This window comes from Antrostomus carolinensis, unplaced genomic scaffold (genome assembly GCF_000700745.2).
Source record: "Antrostomus carolinensis isolate BGI_N321 unplaced genomic scaffold, ASM70074v2 scaffold35804, whole genome shotgun sequence".
Taxonomy (NCBI): domain Eukaryota; kingdom Metazoa; phylum Chordata; class Aves; order Caprimulgiformes; family Caprimulgidae; genus Antrostomus; species Antrostomus carolinensis.
Window position 1 is genome coordinate 1 of NW_010313441.1, and position 18,543 is coordinate 18,543.

The window sequence follows — 18,543 nt, forward strand, 5'->3', positions numbered from 1 at the left end:
GGCGGCCCGGATGGATGTGCCCCCGGGCCTTCCTCTGCAGCCTCCTCTTAGCCCACCACCTCGGCGTCTGCGAGAAGCCAGCAGGTTCCAGCCTTGTGAGGAGCTCTGAGTCATTGTCTGTGCTTTTTTTGTTCTACTGAAATTGTTTCCGCGCTGAAAGCACTGAGTAAGGTTTAGGAAGGTGTAAGGTTGGAGGCATATGTCATCTGAGACATAGGAAGGTGTTTGCCAAAACCATGGCTGATGTGGAATGTAGCTGCAACAGAAATTGTTCCACAAATTAAAATTATGTGTGGTGGAATTTCTTAAGTGAATGTTTCAAGCAGAATGAGGCACTGCAGTGTTCAAATGCAAAAGCAAAATTATCTTGAATTTTTACATCTCCGCATTAGGAATGATACTAAGGACGGGATTTAAAGATTTGGGGTTTTGAGTGAGGTTTTTTAATACAACTATCTAGCAGAATTTAAAAATGAAATGGCACAGGAACACAGTATCTGAGGGCAAGGACATCTAAGGAACATGCGAGTGTTTTGTAAATTTTATTCACTTCTTAACTGACAGCCTACTGTGAGTCAGTATTAAACTAACATCTCAAAAGAGTTCTACAAAGCACTTCTAGTCAAATTGTTGTCTGTGGAATAACACCTTCATAAAAGCAAAGCAGAAAACTAATAGGGTGTACTAAATGTTCTGGATGCTTGTCTTTAAATATTCTAGCCTTCTGTGTATCTTTATCTGTGGATGGGATGTTTGGGGTGTCTAGGTAGACTGCTGCAATACAGAAGAGTACTTGTCTGTATAATTATAATTTCAGTTATTCTTATACTTTTTGCTGTAGTTGCTTTACTATTTAATATAACTAATGTAACATGATTGTGCAAAGTAGTAGTAGTCATTAGAACAGGGACCTCTGCGCTTAACACTGAATGGAAACACTTTGTTGTTTCTGCCTGTGGAGGAAAGGATACTATGCAAATGAAACTCAAGTGCATTTAACCATTGAAAATGTTGTATTTAAATAAAATACTTATTTTGTTTCTCAGTGATATTTTTTCTCCTCCTTTTTTTTTTTTTCCCCAGTACCCCAAGTGTGACCATAAGATATGATTCTTTACCAACTGCACCAAACTTCTTAAGTACTTCTTTTGCCATTGGGTCACCTGGCTTCAACTACAATGGTAAGTTATGATTCAGATAATATATTTTTGGATCTTTTCACTCTAGTGTGCTAGTTGTTCAGCTGCTGAGAAGAATACCATTAATGTTTCTCATTTTATTAAAAAACAAATAAATTGCTTGTCACTCCTGAGTTCTAATATTTAGTTTTTCAGGGATGTCTTCCTTCATAGCTTGTAAATACTTGTAAACACTTAGTTACTGTCCAGTGCATCATAGGAATTCTCATATAAAGCTAGTGGTGTGTTTTCAGTCATGACTGGTGTTAAACAGTTGAATATGAAGTATAAATCCTCCCTGCACATAGTAATCTTCCAGTCACAGGTGACAGTATTGCCATGGATTTTTATCTGTTGTCAAACAGCCAGTGAATTGCATGTCTGAAGTCATGCAGTTATCCACTAGACTTACACAGAGAGCCACAAGTATTTAATCACAGAATCACAGAATGTTGGGGATTGGAAGGGACCTCAAAAGATCATCTAGTCCAATCCCTCTGCCAAAGCAGGAACCTAAATGAAATTAATTCATATTACATATGAATATGACATATTCATATAAACACCTAAACACTTCAAAATTAGAACCTGCTGTTGCAGTTACGTGAAGTTTCAGCTGCTAAGTTTAGTATGTGCCAAAGAATGTTTGAGCTTCATCTTCTAACTGTAAATTTGTATCAGTAGTAATAGAGTTTTTGTAGTCATTTTTATGTATAAGGATGTTTAAACAGTTAATGTACTTTCTAAAAAAACCTCTATAATTCTTGCAGCAACAAGCTTTAGAACTGGCATTGGATCGTGCAGAGGTAAGGACTTGCTACGTTATTTGTTTGCATCTAGAGTATTGGTCTCCCAGTTAAAAAATAACTATTGTATTTTTATATTTCTTCTGAAAAACAGTGGAATAAATATTTACAATTTTATGTAAATATTTGTGTGTGTGTGTGTGTATAAATAATCACCTATACAAGTAATGCTGGTTTTTCAAAATTCTCACTAAAATTGCAATGTCACATATTTGTCTCTTACCGATTGTACCGAGAACATCGTCAGGTGCAATGGTCATAGACTGTGCAGGACTTCAGTTTTCCCCTTTCTAACCAGCAAATCTGTGTGCTGTGAAATAAGCAGAGCTGTACACTGGTGATCCAGAGACAGCTGGCAGAAATATATGGCAAAAATCCTGTTTGTGTTTTTAAGGGTATCCCAGTTAGAACTAAGAGGCAAGCGCCTCCATATACATGTACTTTTATCTGATATAATGGTTACTTTGAACCCTGTTATGGGAAATAAATGTTTCTGTGGGAGAACCACAGAAATTCTGAACTAAGCTGTTAATCAAAATACTTCAGACAAACTATAAAGATTTGGAAAATCCTTGTTAGAATATAAGATGCATTTAATGTAGGATGATATCTACTTTTTAAATCAAAATATTTAATGTACATGAATTGTATTTAGACAGCTCCATAGGGAAAAGTAGTGTAAATGCAAGAAACCGGGGAAAGCTAAACTTCCTGAAGTTGGTTATGTTGAGGAGTACTGGATTTATAAATATTGTCCAGCCAGTACATGTGAATGTGATTGGATCTTATGTTAAGAATGTCATACTTATCTTATGAAGTATATTAACTTCAGTGTGTTGCCATGTTAACTTGGCGTGTAGTAGCATTAACTACTACAGTAGTCATCTAAGTACAGTAGTGTTAACTACTACAGTCATGTTATTTACTACTGTAATTACAAAACATGAATGTAAAATCAAGCCATAGCCATGAAATCTTGTGTTTCAGTTAAACTGAGATGGGTCCTTTTTGATGACTGTAATATACACCAGATCATGTTTAGTGCCCTTTTGAAACAGTCATGAACCATAACTGTTAATTACTTTCTGTATCCATAGAACGCTGTCTGGTAATGATCTAAAGTTGCATGGTAGGTAGAATTAAATTTCTTTGTAATAGATGTGTTATTTTTTTTCTTTACTTTTCTCTTCTAGTATATAATTGAAAGTGCCCGTCAGAGACCTCCCAAAAGAAAATATTTGTCCAGTGGAAGGTAGTAAGAGTTTCAGTATTTAGCTTTTAAATAGAATTTCTTTGATTTAATTTTGGTTACATTTTAAGCTTTTTTTTTTTAATTTCAGAAAATCTGTATTTCAAAAACTCTATGATTTATATATAGAAGAATGTGAAAAAGAGCCTGAGATAAAGGTAAGTGGAAATTGCTGAGAAGCTTTTAATTGCTATCTGAACAGGCAAGTTATAAATTTTTTTTTTATTTATTTCACTTAGTTCCTCTGTTAAAAAAAGAAGAAATTTTGGTTGTAGTAGTTACCTAAGGCGAACACTACAGGAGAAATTATTATTATGACTTTTGTGGACTAAACTGTGTAGTTTAATAGCATCATCTTAGTTCAGTTTGAAATAAAAACAAGGAGATGGTACAGCCAATAGCTACCTGGTAACCCTAAATCTGTTTTTAAAGGTAACAAGGTAGAACGCTGTCAGAGGATTGTGAAGATTGTGCTTTTGAGATGCTTTTCTGTATAGGAAAAGAGAGAATTTCAAAAGAATGGTCTAGAACGCAGAGGTGTATCTAACAAGTTTATTAGATAACAGTTCTGTTAAAACAGCTGAGTGCTATAATAGGAATAGTGAGTTCTAGACTGACCCGAGTGACTTGTTCATTCTGACTTCATCCTGTGTCACTGCGGTCAGTCGTGGCCAGGTTCAGGGCCGGTGTCAATGCCACACGCGTTGTTGTCAGCGTCACTGTTTCAGAATCAATTGCTTAGCATGACTGCCATGGGAAAAATGCAGAGAATTCAGATTTATTTCTTTGATAACTGATGAACTGCCAAGATGTTCTGTGAATTTTTTTCATAATGTTTACAAAGAAACTCAAACAGGCTTCTTAGCAACAAAAATCCAAGGTATAAAAGGCACAAGCTGCTTTGCTAAACTGTGAATATCAAATGGCGTGAGTAGAACAAGTGTGGAATCTGCTGTACTGCTGCTTCCCAAGGAAGGAAAAGCCTATGAGAAGACAAATAGGAATGAGATATTCATTATTGAGCACCTCTAATTCTTTTTGGTGATTCTGATGTACCAGTATTCTTTATTCAGTGGTAGGCATCAGAAGTCACTGGGAGCAAAAGGAGGCACCTGTGCCTTCTCTGTGCTGCTTCCCAGCCATCACGCAGTCGTGGCGTGCGTGTGCAGGTGGGAGGAGTTCAGCTTTTCTCTGAATAAAGTCAGAGAGGGTTAGGAGTTTTAGCTGATGTAACAGAGCAGTATAACTGGCCTGGTTGCTTGGTGTCTGAACTGTTGCAACATACTGTGATGAATGCTTAAGAAATATAATACACTTCAGGCCATTGGTTGATCTTTAAGATCTTTCTAGACAAGACCTGAGCTTACGCTGATGCTCAGTATCAGCTCTGAGCTTGTATCTCTAATAGCCAGCTCAAAGGAGAAAGCTGGTTTTCATGCTCAGTGAAATGTAACTTCACCTGCTTGTTGAAATGTTTGTACTTAAAAAGCTAATTTACTCCAAGTCTAAGAGAGGCTTTATATTTTAAAATGTGCTTAGAATGTCTGAAGAAGTTCAGGTCATATGAATGCAGTGTCAAAAATGTTCTTAGGCCTATGTTATTGTCCTCTTCTTTACCTGTCTTCCTCCTTAAGCATCCTAACTCACCAAAAAATGAAGCAAAGGAAAAAAACAACAACAACAAAAAAAAAACAAGCCATAACTGGCCAACTATTATTGAACAGAACCTAAAAATTAAAAAATAAAAGTAACATGTCATTCACCACATAGATTTAACTTAGAGAGTGATGTAATTATCTCAATTTAGTTACGCTTGCAATTGAATTACTGCTATATATTTTAGCTATAAGGTGTTTAAGGAACAGAGACCTTCCATAAAATCAGAACTTTTAACTATTTCTTACTTGCATAGACAAATTTCTGTGGGGAAAAAAGGATTAATTATTTATAAATTCTGAGTGGTTACTAGTTAGTGTAAATTACTCAGTACCTGTATTTTGGATGGAATAATGCCCTTAACTGAATCATCCTTTTTCTTCAGGTCATGAAAATAGTAAAGTTGAATTAGAAACATTAACAGTATTATTAGTAACAGCTTCTAGAAGCAGAATTAATTCTGTCCCAATGGTAGAGGAATGGAATTGTTTTTATTTTTTTATTGCTTTCTTTTTTATTTTAAAATATAACTTTAATATAAATAATTAATTTCTTAACCTCTCTTACATAACCTGATGATCCTTTTTAAAATCAGTTCTTACAGAATTCTCATATCCCTTTCTGTCCTTCTGATGCCATTGCCTAACTAAATATGAAAGTATTAATCTATTCAACACTGGAACAAAACTTTTCCATCGGAAGTTGACAATATCTCAGTTCTTAGGAGAAAAGATGTAAGAGTAGTTGAGCGTTGACTTCGCTCTCCAATGGCAGTTACTGTACCCCAGACAACTTCATGCTGTGTCTAAGTGAAAGCCCAATAGCTACATCCCCTACTCACAATGTGTCTGAAAATTGATGCAGCGCATGTACAGTCTCTTGTTCTGGGGTAGGTGTGGGGAGTGGTTAGTAGGAGTTTCAGCTGAAAAAGGCTTTGCTGACAGGCTACATCGCCCGAGTCCTGTGTGAAATATTGGCTTTCCTGAGTATTCACTACCTTTACTGTTGCCTTGACATGTTTTCCCCTGTTCTCCACTGCTCCTCCTGTTCTTTCTCCATTAATTCTCCAGGATTTATGTGCTACTTTGTCCTTTTCTTGGTGTTAGTTTCCACAAATTCTAAACTGTAAAAGGCAGTAGGATGTAGTCACCATCATTCGTGACATATGGGGAAGAGTTAACCTTGGGCAGTGGTTCCAGAACTACATAGGACACGATGAAAAAGGTTTTTCCCCTTTTTCTCAGCATACTTGTTAACATGATCTGTTGGATTAGATTGCTCTGGGAATTGGGGGTTTGTTTTCATTACTTTTCCCTTAGGAATGATTTCCCTATAAGTAATGATTCTGCTTTCTATCTTCCCAATATCTCTGGAAAGATAAATTTGTTCAAAAAGAGATAAAAGAGAGAGCCCGCTACCGCTTTGTTGGGTGAAATGAGTAGCTGGGCGGTCTGAGTGCTGGGGTTAACTTCCAGTGAATGCTTTACCCAGACCTGGTATTTGGCTACAAAATCTACCCTCCAACCTGAAGGTGTAAAACGTTGAGGTTTAGAATTCATTGTTTTAAGTTCTCAGGGGGCTTTTAAAATGGTTTAAATTTGTAGGATGTACACGGGGTCTTTGAAACATACTAATTAATTTTAAAAAATCTGTTGTGTGTGGAAAAAGTCCTTCTTGCAATTAAAGAAGGGAATAGTCTCTGCAGCTGCTGGATCAGATTTCAGCAAATACAGACAAGGCAATGCAATTAAGAAAGCTTCCAAATGCTGTAATTCAATACTTTAATCCTGGAAAGAAATACCTGCTTCTGTTAGGACTGTTTGAAAGTACTGAATATTTTGTTCTTGTTGTCAAATAATGTATAGTGTATAAATGATACAAATAATAGTGCACTGTAGATTTACAACATAGTAGCATGGGCTCATTCTTGTTGTTAACTGTGTTGTCTGTGGACTTAAAATTCAAGGATTTTTATAATTTAAACAAGTGGAGTTTATTTTTTAAAAAATCTGTGTGTGTAAGTATGTATCATGCATAATGAATATGTTCAGCTGAATACAGTCCAGTTAAATTTAACTGGGCTCATCTAACTATATACTTCAACATTAATCTAAGTAGTACTTGTATTCTAGCAATTGTTTTTATTGCTACTAATTACTTGATAGTATTATGTTCATAAGCATTGTTTACTTTTAAAGCAGAAGCTGAGGCGAAATGTGAATTTACTTGAGAAGCTGGTTATGCAGGAGACGTTGTCATGTCTGGTAGTGAACCTCTATCCAGGAAATGAGGGTTATTCGCTTATGCTCAGGGGAAAAAATGGTTCAGGTAATATTTTTGATGTTTATTTTTAAAAATATTCAGAATGCTCTATAAATAATTAGAATGTGTTATTGCTTACATTTAACTGTTTCACTTCTAACATAATCCCTTAAATGTGCATAAAGCTGTGAGGTGCTCAGAAACAGTCTCTAATGGTGCACTGTAAATCAGTAGATATGAGTCTTTTTGATAGCCTGCCATTCTTTTCTGTCCCCTCAGCTTCCTGAGTTGCTTATCTGAGTTTCTCTCACTTCAGGCTCCTTCTGTCAAATTGTTTCTTTCACAGCAAAAATTTCGTCCCATTGAGCTATTAAGACATGTTGCCTTTTGGCACAATAAGAGCAAAATCAAGCTCTGAGAACAGAAATTGATGTAAAAAATTAAGACTTTGCAAAAAAAATTGCCTGTTTCCCCCTGTCCTGCTTTTTCCTGTGGCAAGCTTGTTTTTGATTTCACATTGTTAAAGTTTCAACTTGATCAGCAAAAGAAAACCAATGTGTTTTGTTTAAATTCAGATTCCGAGACCATTCGGCTGCCTTATGAGGAAGGAGAGCTGCTTGAATATTTGGATGCAGAGGAGCTACCACCTATTTTGGTTGATCTTTTAGAAAAATCTCAGGTTTGAAAGTTTTGTTTTCAAAAGTAACTTGTGTTTTGTGCTCAGATAGACCTTGATTTTTTGAATGCTTCACATAGGTGATTCCAGCTACAAGACATAAGACATTTGTGCGTTTGGAAGTGTAATATTTAATGCCCCAAATAAATATTTAATTGATAGATAGGGGAAAAAATATTGGGAAGAAAGAGATAAAAGAGAGATTGCTATGGTTAAGGATGCCAAACAACTTCAACTCTGTGCTCTAGCAAAATATCCTTTGTTCTTTGTCATTATGAAATATTTGACATGGGAATTTCTTGAAACTACATTACTGGCATATGAAAACACTACATTTGAAACTTGTATTTTAGGTATGTCTAGGTACATAGTAAAGACTGACAAAATCAGTGATTAATTAGTTTTGTTCATAGTCTCACTGAGTATTTGTCCAGTTCTGGGCCCCACAGTTCAAGAAGGACAGGGAATTGCTGGAGAGAGTCCAGCACAGAGCCACCAAGATGATGAAGGGAGTGGAGCATCTCCCTTATGAGGAAAGGCTGAGGAAGCTGGGGCTCTTTAGCTTGGAGAAGAGGAGACTGAGGGGAGACCTAATTAATGTTTATAAATATGTTAAGGGCAAATGTCATGAGGATGGAGCCAGGCTCTTCTCAGTGATGCCCAATGATAGGACAAGGGGCAATGGGTGTGAGCTGGAACACAGGAGGTTCCGCTTAAACTTGAGAAAAAACTTCTTTACAGTGAGGGTGGCAGAGCACTGGAACAGGCTGCCCAGGGAGGTTGTGGAGTCTCCTTCTCTGGAGACATTCAAGACCCGCCTGGACGCCTTCCTGTGTAATTTCATTTACGTTCCTGCTCTGTCAGGGGGATTGGACTAGATGATCTTTTGAGGTCCCTTCCAATCCCCAACATTCTGTGATTCTGTGATATGTAACAAACTTCATTTTGGAGGCAGAGGGTGAGGCGGGTTGGTAAATACTTGTTTTTTTACGAAGGGTTTTGTTTCCACTAGGTTAATATTTTTCATTGTGGATGTGTCATAGCAGAAATACGTGACTATAGGCAGTCTGGTAACATGAAATCTCCAACATACCAAAGCAAGCACATTCTTTTGCGTCCTACAATGCAGGTAAGAAGTGTTTTAAATCATTCCTCACTGTTGTGGCAGTTCTTAGACTGGATATGAACTGTTACTGAATGTATGTTAAGAAATCTTAATATTTAGTTGAAAGCTAATTACCATTATGTCTTCTTTCTCAGACTTTAATTTGTGATGTGCATTCTATAACAAGTGACAACCACAAATGGACGCAGGTGGGTTAGCAGTTAACTTTCCAGTGATGTGGTAAATAGATAATAAAATAAATTTATTTAAATTGTTAATTTATTTGTTTAATAAAATTTTATAAATAAAACTCATTGATTTTGATTAATTCACACTGTCAGTGATGTGCACAGGGCTACATGGGACAAACTCCAGAGAGCTGCCAAATTAACTTGTTAATAGCATCTTCCCACAAGATGCCTTAGAATACAATAGGATTTGCTAAAAGCTTTGAGAATCGGACCTTAATTTTTGATAACTGAGAATGATGGTATTGGAGTTACCCTGACTAGTTTACCTTACTTCATTCATCTCCAGCATATATCCCCAGAACAGCAGTTTCAGTCTAATAACACAATTGGTCCTCTAGCATCATTTTGCTATTAATATATTTACAGTAAATAGAATCCTAAATAACTCTGGTTGTACACTTACAGTTAGTTAAATACTGAATAGCATGGTGTACTCAATGTGCTCATGTTTATTTCAAAGCCACAATCCTGCTCAAATCCATTTCAAATTGTAATCTAATGTCTTGGGTAGATCATCTTTATAGCACTGATTGCCAGACCATCAATATAAATCACTGTCAGAAAATGGATTTCGTTGCCACTAGTACTGTGTTTAAAACAAACAAAGAAAATGCAAACAAAACCCCAGAACACACCCTCTGCTTTTCAGAAGGATTTATTTTCCTGTTGGAAACCCCACCCAAAATGTTGTAACTCATCATAATGGTTAGTAATACTTAACTGTTGAATATTTTTATCGTTGATTGTCCACAAACAATTTTTTCAGTTTTCTTTAAAGATAATGTGCACATATGCATAGGTATCTATCAACTTAGTGTAAAAGTCTTCATGTTTTTGTATTTACTAATAGCTGTGTATATTACAGGAGGACAAACTCTTGCTTGAGAGCCAACTTATTTTGGCTACAGCAGAGCCTTTGTGTCTTGATCCTTCAATAGCAGTGACCTGTACTACAAACAGACTCCTGTACAACAAGCAGAAGATGAATACTCGTCCCATGAAACGGTAGTTTTCAGTGTGAAGTGTGTTGAAATCTTAAATGTTTCAAAGAAAAATATAAGCAATGCTTTATGTGAAAATTTTGCTTCTCATATGCAACACTCAAAGTAATATCTACTTAAATATTAAGAATATGAGGAACAGTCAAGAAATTATATCTTATTTTTAAGTGCTCAATATTCTACTGCATTTCAATTAGTGGTAGATACTGTAATATGCTTATTTTTGTATATCAGAGGAATGTTTATATTTTTTTCTTAACTTGTTATATTGCAGTTTTGATTTGGGGTTTTTTGCATAGTTCAGATGCAAGCTGAGTCAGATGGCAGCTCAGTAATGTAAAATATATAAATGTATGTCTTGCATATTGTTCTCTGATTTGTTAAAAGCTGTGTACAAGTTTAACCCTGAATGACCAAATCAAATGAATTATTTATATGCTTGACGTTTAGGCTACACAGAAGTGTAGGCTTCTTAGAATCTTGGAAAACTTAAAAGTAATGTGGAATACACTACATACAAAACATAGAAATCGTTTCACTTTTCTATATGGTGGTTCACTTTTTTCCAACAAAAGCTTGAAATGGTTCACATTTGTTCTACTAAGAGTTACGTTCACTGTCTAGAATGAAAATGTACTAATGGTCTGTCAGAACTACTGAAATATTTGAAACTAGATTTGCATTGAATACTATGCTAATGTACAACCAGTAGCAGTGTCTAAAAAAAGTATAAATAGTGAAATTGATCAAGCTGTCCTTGATATTAGAGCTTGGTGGTCAGCAAACTTTCCACTAGAAAAGTAGGCAAAGGTGTTAAATGAGAGTCCAGAACACCATTAATGTACCAATGAATTTGGCATCAGACAAAGAATGGAGGGTAGTTACTGTGTTTATAACCTTATAGTTACATAAGCAGTACACAGATCATTTGACAGAATTGAAAGCTATAATAATGTACAAATACTTTAAGCTTGGCAACTTTTCTGTTAGTTACTCATTTTGACAACGTACTTGGATTATGCATTTCAGAAGTAACTGTGTTCTTAGTGCTGAAACACATTAACAGAATACTAATATTTTTTGAAAATATGAAATCAAGCGTTTGAGTTGTACAGTGTAATCAAGAATAGCAATTTTAAATTCATATTTCAAAAGCTGTCTTTTAGTCTCAATGCAAGTAGCGTTCCCCTGCGTATTTTTGTGTTTGTACACAGGCAGTGGAGAATTTCACTTTGATAGTTTTACAAACTTATCTGTCATTTTACCATAGGTGCTTCAAAAGGTACACAAGGTCATCTCTGAACAGACAGCAGGAAGTAGCTCACTATTCAACTCCACCTCAGCTCAGACTGCTTGACTACTTACAGAAGAGAAAGGAGAGGAAAGGAGCCCAGCAGTATGACCTCAAAATTTCTAAAGCTGGAAATGTAAGTGTTCTGAGACATAGGTGGCAATGCATCTAACTATTTATTTATTTTAAACATTTAATATATTAATACTGCTTTTTCATCTTCCAGTGCGTAGATATGTGGAAACAGAACCCTTGCTACTTGACTGCACCTTCTGAAGTGGATGTAAGTCCAGTTGCTACCATTAGGAATTACCAGCAGTTGTATTGAATCTTGTATTATATGAAGAAGTGACTAAAGTGTATCCAGTATCAAAGAATGACCTTTAAAAGTGGGAGTAACTTTTAACATTATAATTATTTGTCTGTGCTGTAAGGTACAAACACAGGGTAAACTACATTGCAATACACTGCAATTGTAACTTGATAGTTTGGATGAGATAAACAGTGCAAATAGACCTTTCATATTTTTCATCTGTGGATTCAGTGAGCACATGTCTATTTGAAGTTATCTGATAATAAAAAAATAGAAAAAGAAGTGAGGTAAAGAAATTATTTAAAAATTAGTCACTTCTCAGCTTGATAGAAATTCCTGTTTTTTGACATTTTGATACTATGGGACATAATATTTTCAATAGTTTAATTGTTTATACAGGTAATTCTAGTAGGGAATGCTTGTGTGCTTTCTCCTCTGAGACATTCACATTCTCGGTTCCTGGCACTGCCAAAACACGTGCTACTAGTATACAGAAGGGACTCAAGTAGACTAGACAAGACTGTAGCTTTGGACTTCATAGTGCTGGCAAGAGTGCACATGACACAAGAAATGATGCTGCAAGTTTGTACAAACCTTCTCTCCCTTTGTACATCAACAGCGTTGTACTTGACCTAGTCAGAGTCTTTAGGAATTACTGGTATTGTGAAAGTTCTTAACCATTCCACACTGCAGGCAGTGATTTCAATCTAGCCTTAAGCTACGTTTCATGTTTTTGTTAAACTTAACAGAAGCAAATACGATGTAACAGAATTGAGTGTAAAGTTCCAAAGGTTCTCCAATTTACTGTTTCTGAATGCTTAACATAAAGGGGAGATGCTGTACAAATATCAAGCTATCTTTGTACATTTCTTGCACTCACTTTTTAAGATTATCATGTTAGCCACTGCTAAAAACAAGATGATGTGCTGGATTGTCTTTAGCTCTGGCCCAATATGACTATTGTTCTTTCTTTTCTGATATCTCTGTTTTATTTAAGGTGGAAAAATATGCCAAAGTGGAAAAGTCTATCAAGCCTGATGACTCGCAACCAACTGTCTGGCCAGCCCATGTGAGTATTTTAGACCTGTGGCCAAACTTCTCTGCCTCTATTGAAAATGCCTCTTATTTCAACAAAATCTAACTAATGCAGAAATAGTTTTCCCTCCCCTAATTTAATTCATCTTCCATGTGTTATATAGACACAGAAGGATTACCACAGGTACTTGTAATTCATACAGTCCAGCATGCATGTGCTCAGTCTTGTGATTTCCTCAGGTTTTCCAGAAACAGAAGGAAGATCTCACAGGTAACGTGCTGTTGCCTTGTAGTAAAGAAAGCATAATAAGTTTCAGAGAGCAGTACTCTGCTCGATTAATTGCTTTCTTCACTCAGTACTCAAAGATTGATGGAAAAGAGCCTCTGTTAAAATCAACATGTTAAATTTGGAAATAGATTAAGTAATAGTAAATACCTCTTACAAAAAGTTCTTTCTGCAATGTTTAAGTTGAACCTTAAGATTTTTGGCATAAATTACAGTTTGATAAGTAGTCATCATTTAATATAATTAGCCATAAATCGATTCATAATACCTTGCTTCCAAAATTACAAAGAATTCATCATCAATGTTTTTACTCAGAACATTTTTTTTGCTTTGTCATAATTTATATAAAACTTCCTATATATGTTTAACCAGTCTGCCTTTCCATATCTAACATGATTAGGGTCTGTGATATTTTTGTATTTTTAAGAGATGATAAACTCTTTCCTTTCATCCCTTTAGGTTACTTCTTCTCAAATCACTTTCATTTTAGATAATGCACCCCTTCTTGTAGAGTGTTTCTTACTATATTTTATAGAACTGGCATATTTTACTAGCTCTTTCTGTTATCTCTTGTTTAAGACTGATTTTGTTGTTTTCTTCTGTCTTTTTAGGAAATCAAAGATGATTATGTGTTTGAATGTGAAGTTGGTAATCAGCTTCAAAAAACTAAACTGACCATTTTTCAATCTCTTGGCAATCCCTTGTACTATGGTAAAATTCAGACACTCAAAGGTGATGAGGAAAATGACAATGTATTAACTCCATCACAGTAAGTTATATGTTCTTTTATACCCTGCTATGATCTGATAGATGAAGAAAGACTAACATTACTTACATTTTTCAGCTAGAAAAATGCTCTAGAGCTAGAAATCTGATTTAAGGGGTTTGTTGGAAAAATTCAGCTAATGAACCTAAAAATTTTAAATAGAAAAAGCCAAAACAAAATGCGTTCAAGCAACCATCATATCTCAAATGTACTTTTATGTTAAATCTGCATGTTCTTTTATATTAAAGATATGTTGAAAAAAAGAAAAAAACCCACAGCAAAAAACCTGCCACCAAAGCAAACCAACAACTCAAATTGTGGAGGCACAGTGAGATATTGTTAGCACTCTTTCAGTATTACTCATAATTTTGATTCTTGTCAAAATTTGCCTGATGCTGTGAAAACGTAAGACTTCATTATGTTATGCTTACACTTATGTGAAGAAATTTAGGCTAAATAAATTATGAAGAAAAACGTGAACTTCTAAGAAGCTTTGTCATTTTGAATCTGCTGCTATTGGCTGTGGTTCTACAAAGATTCTCTATTCTTGGCTCTTTGTTGTGTACACCAGATTCTTTGTATGGAGGAACCCATGCAACAGAATAGACCCTATGAATTTCAGTAAGGCAAGGAGCAGTGAGCCTGAGCAAATTTTAGTTCTGTTAATGAAAGTTATTTTTATTTTCTCGTATGTCATTCCTATCTTATTTTTGATTAAAATCTTAAAATCTTCTTAATATTCAGGATTTTTTATTCCTGGACTGAGCTATTTACTGTTTGATTCCATACTGTCATGATTTAACCCCAGCTGGCAACTAAGTACCACACAGCCACTCACTTATTCTCCCCATCCCACCAGGCTGGGGGAAAGAATCTGAAGCGTAAAGTGAGAAAACTCATGGGTTTTCTCATTTATAGAGACAATTTAATAGGTAAAGCAAAACAAGGAATTCATTCACTACTTCCCCTTGACATGCAGGTGTTGAGCCATCCCCAGGAAAGCAGGGCTCCATCACACATAACAGTTACTTGCGAAGACAAACACCACTCTGAATGTCCCTCTTTCCTCCTTCTTCCCACAGCTTTATATGCTGAGCGTGACATCATGTGGTCTGGAATATCCCTTTGGTCAGTTGGGGGCAGCTGTCCCAGCTGTGTCCCCTCCTGGTATCTTGTGCACCCCCAGCCCACTTGCTGGTGGGGTGAAAAGCAGAAAAGACCTTGACTCTGTGTAAGCACTGCTCAGCAATAACTAAAACATCTCTGTGTCATCGATGCTGTTTTCATGACAAATACAAAGCAGAGCCCCATACTCACTACTGTGAAGAAATTTAACTCTGTCCCAGTCAAAACCAGCACACATACTGGAACAGCAGTGCTACCTTACAGTTGTGTAAGAAGGCCAGGAATTGAGAGGATTTATAGGCGTTAGATGCTTGAGGTTTTTCGGAAATCACTGCTCGATTGCATTATTTTTAAGACACTGTCAGTTGAAATTCATAAAAATTTGGGTAGTTCCTTACTAGAACATGGTGTCATATGAAGTAAAAGGTACAGGAGACATTTTGTTGTTCTGCTATAAAGTGAAACAATATTACAGGTAGAACTGGTTTTGACACACCCACAGTGTGTCAAAACTTTATATTAGCTTTATATTTCAGTGAGCATATTGAAATGCTGATTTATACATAACTTTTCCCTTGTACTTTTTACAGTAGCAATTCTGAAAGTATAAAATGCAAAACTTCCATATTCTGCCTTTTGCTTTGTATGCAGTTTACTCTTAAGGGAGACCGTATTAGAGTATGTGTGTATGTTGGATATATAGTTATGAAGCCAAGTTTGTATTTCAGGTACTAAATAATACATAATAAATGGGTACAGTATCCCTTGTATTTTCAGCAGGTCTGAAAAAAAAGCAGCATGGACATTTGTTTGAAGTTTTGTGATTATAAAAACGTATTCTTCTAGTCGAATTCATGATTGAAAATGTATTATACATTTTACATTTCAGGTTCCTTATTGGTTCGAAGACTGATGCTGAAAGGTAAATTAATACAGTATGTACAACCATTTGGCTTGATGCCAAATGATGAATTTTGTTCCTTTTAGCCTTTATGACTGCTAATGTTGTGGTTATGGATACAGATGCAGAACAGATGAGGAAAAAAGGAGGAATTAATCATCAAAACAAGAAGGATACAGTGTGTGGTTTCTATATTTAACAAGCAAGGAGGAATAGCAGAAAGCAGATATGTGAATACAGCTTGTCCCACTACCTAAATTGCAAGCATGTTGTTACAGTTATTTGCACAATTATTCTTGATTACATAGGCAGTAATAAAGTTCTGAGAGCACTTAGGAGAGATTTCATTTTGACTTTTTATGATAAATCATCAGTCATGGAAATTGTTAATTTGAACTTTATTTTTTTGTGTTGTGCATTACTTGATTCAGCTTTCTTAGACAAGCAAGTAACAAAAGAGGTTTTTTAGTATATGTTAGTTGTAGAATGATTATGATCAGCAGTTCTGGGATAAGTGAGGCAGCAAAATGAGTATTTCTTCAAATGTCTGTCAGTGTGCATTGCACTAGATACCTGTTTGTTTGTGCATATGAGCACAGAACCTTTAAAAAGCAATCTCTGTCAAAGCCAGTTGTGGTTTTGTGCCTCACAGGAGACGTTGAGGTGATGCTCAATTACACACCCCATACCCCACCCACCCCTTTCCCCCCCATTATGTGTTATGTGCTTGGCAGGAAGATGAGTCCTTGATTTGGTCAAAAATCAATAATTATGTTATTTCTTTTAATAGATAATTTTGATCAAGAAATTGTTTGCTTATATTCTCTCCTGCCTCCATTGTGCTGATAGAGACTTTTGCAGTCTGTGCTGTAAGCTGAACTGGGAGATTGGTTAGCTAAAAACTAAAATAACAGTAATTCAGGGATCTAGTTTTAACTGGGTTTGTTTTCCTGATCATGTTTGCCACTGGGTTGCACAAATCCTTTAATAAGTAGTTAGGTTTCAGGAACCAGGACAAGAAGAAGCCATAGAGGGGGGCAGGACCACCTTTTTGAGTACACAGCATTTTATTAATCCCATTCCTCTGTAATTTTAAGGCAGTCTAAAACCTAATTGCTGAAAAAAATACCCTGCACCCTTTCCTCTGCTGTGTAGCTTAGGCCCCTTGCTTATGTCTGCATTAGTCACGCAGCAGCATGTTGAATCAGTTCTATACCAAAATAAAGTGTACTTCATAGCATTTAGGTGTAACCCAATGGAGATATTCCAGCATTTTTTCATTGAGGTTCAGTGTGACAGAGTGTGAGTGACAACAGATCTTCAGCTTCATTTTCAAGTATGCAGGGTCACTTTGTATATTCTGTTCATGTTTGTGAAACAATATTTCCTCAACTTAGTTCCGTCAAATTAGTAAAGATGTAGATAGAATGATTTGGTAGAACAGTATTTTAAACTTGTTTGCCTGATGCTATTGATGCTTTAAATTCCTGGATACGCCACTGCTTTTTAGTCTCACAGAATAAGACCTGTCTGTCCTGGTGCTCAGAAGAGTAGTCACATCACTTTTGATGTGATAACTGATTCTTGCATGTACGTTTAGGATGGACCTCTTAGTTCACCCCTTGCTTTCAGAGTCCTCATCTGACATAGACCACAAGTTAGAGGAAATTGACTGTTCTAAGCAAGCATAAGCAGAGGACACAGCTTTATAAAAGATTCTGGACCCATGTGAAGGGAATGGGATCCCCATTGACTAACATCCCAAAGAACTGCAGTTGCTTTTGGGCAGGGAACTGTTCTCTCTACTGTTTTGCATATTCCTCCAAAATAGTGTTTTTCAAACAAACTGTGTTTTGCGTTAGAAAAAAAGACAGTGGTTAAAAGAAAAGTTCAAATGGAATAAACTCAAGAAAAGAGCCTAGGAACATAAAATAGAAAGTTATAAAGAGATATAGATAAGTTTTATGTATGTGCATCTCTATGCAAGTATATATCTATATAAAATAATATATACTTATATATAAAATAAATAATATATTACTATGTAACATATACAATTATGTGTTTACATGTATGTATCTACTTTAGAAGTTCAAAGTTGTTAATCTTTTTATGCATACGTTCTTTGTTTCAGAGTGGTGAACCAGTATCAGGAGTTAGTGCAAAATGAAGCTAAATGTCCTGTGAAAATGTTTCATAATTCAGGTGGATCAGTCAATCTTAGTCATCTTTCTCCAGGGAAGGAAATGGAAGTGAGTTTATCAAGCCATACATTTATTTGTACATGATTATTGCATTATCAGAATAATTTTTGCTATCCACATTTAGAAGTAAAATAACCTTAAAATTTAATTCTGAATGAATTTTTAAATGCTTTATTTTCATAATCTTTCAGAAATGAAGACTTTAAAAACAAACAAATCCAAACAAAAGAACCCTCTGAAAAAACCAGTACCAAATCCTTTTTATGCACACATCCAGTAGAAACGCCTGCATTCCCAGATTCCCATGCCTGTTGGCATTGCCTTGTGTTTTACTTGCTGCTTCTGGCTTTCTTCCTCAGATTCAGTACTCTAGTGGTGAACTGTATTTAGGCTACAAGTAGGAAATGAATTTTGTATCTTTTGAACTGTTTCCTTTGC

The 18,543-nt window shown here is 35.7% G+C and overlaps 1 protein-coding gene across 1 annotated transcript; it reads left to right on the plus strand.

Moving 5' to 3' along the window:
• Positions 1-10: 10 nt before the first annotated feature.
• Positions 11-18,153, plus strand: LOC104520292 (transcription factor SPT20 homolog; the record flags this gene model as incomplete). The annotated part of the gene is made up of 16 exons (XM_010167365.2): positions 11-95; positions 1,141-1,181; positions 1,949-1,984; positions 3,178-3,236; positions 3,325-3,391; positions 7,088-7,217; positions 7,727-7,830; positions 8,840-8,956; positions 9,088-9,141; positions 10,049-10,188; positions 11,455-11,611; positions 11,702-11,758; positions 12,786-12,857; positions 13,721-13,878; positions 15,890-15,922; positions 18,036-18,153. Coding segments are annotated over exons 1-16 (1,428 nt in total), but the record flags the coding sequence as incomplete, so codon positions are not given.
• Positions 18,154-18,543: the final 390 nt, after the last annotated feature.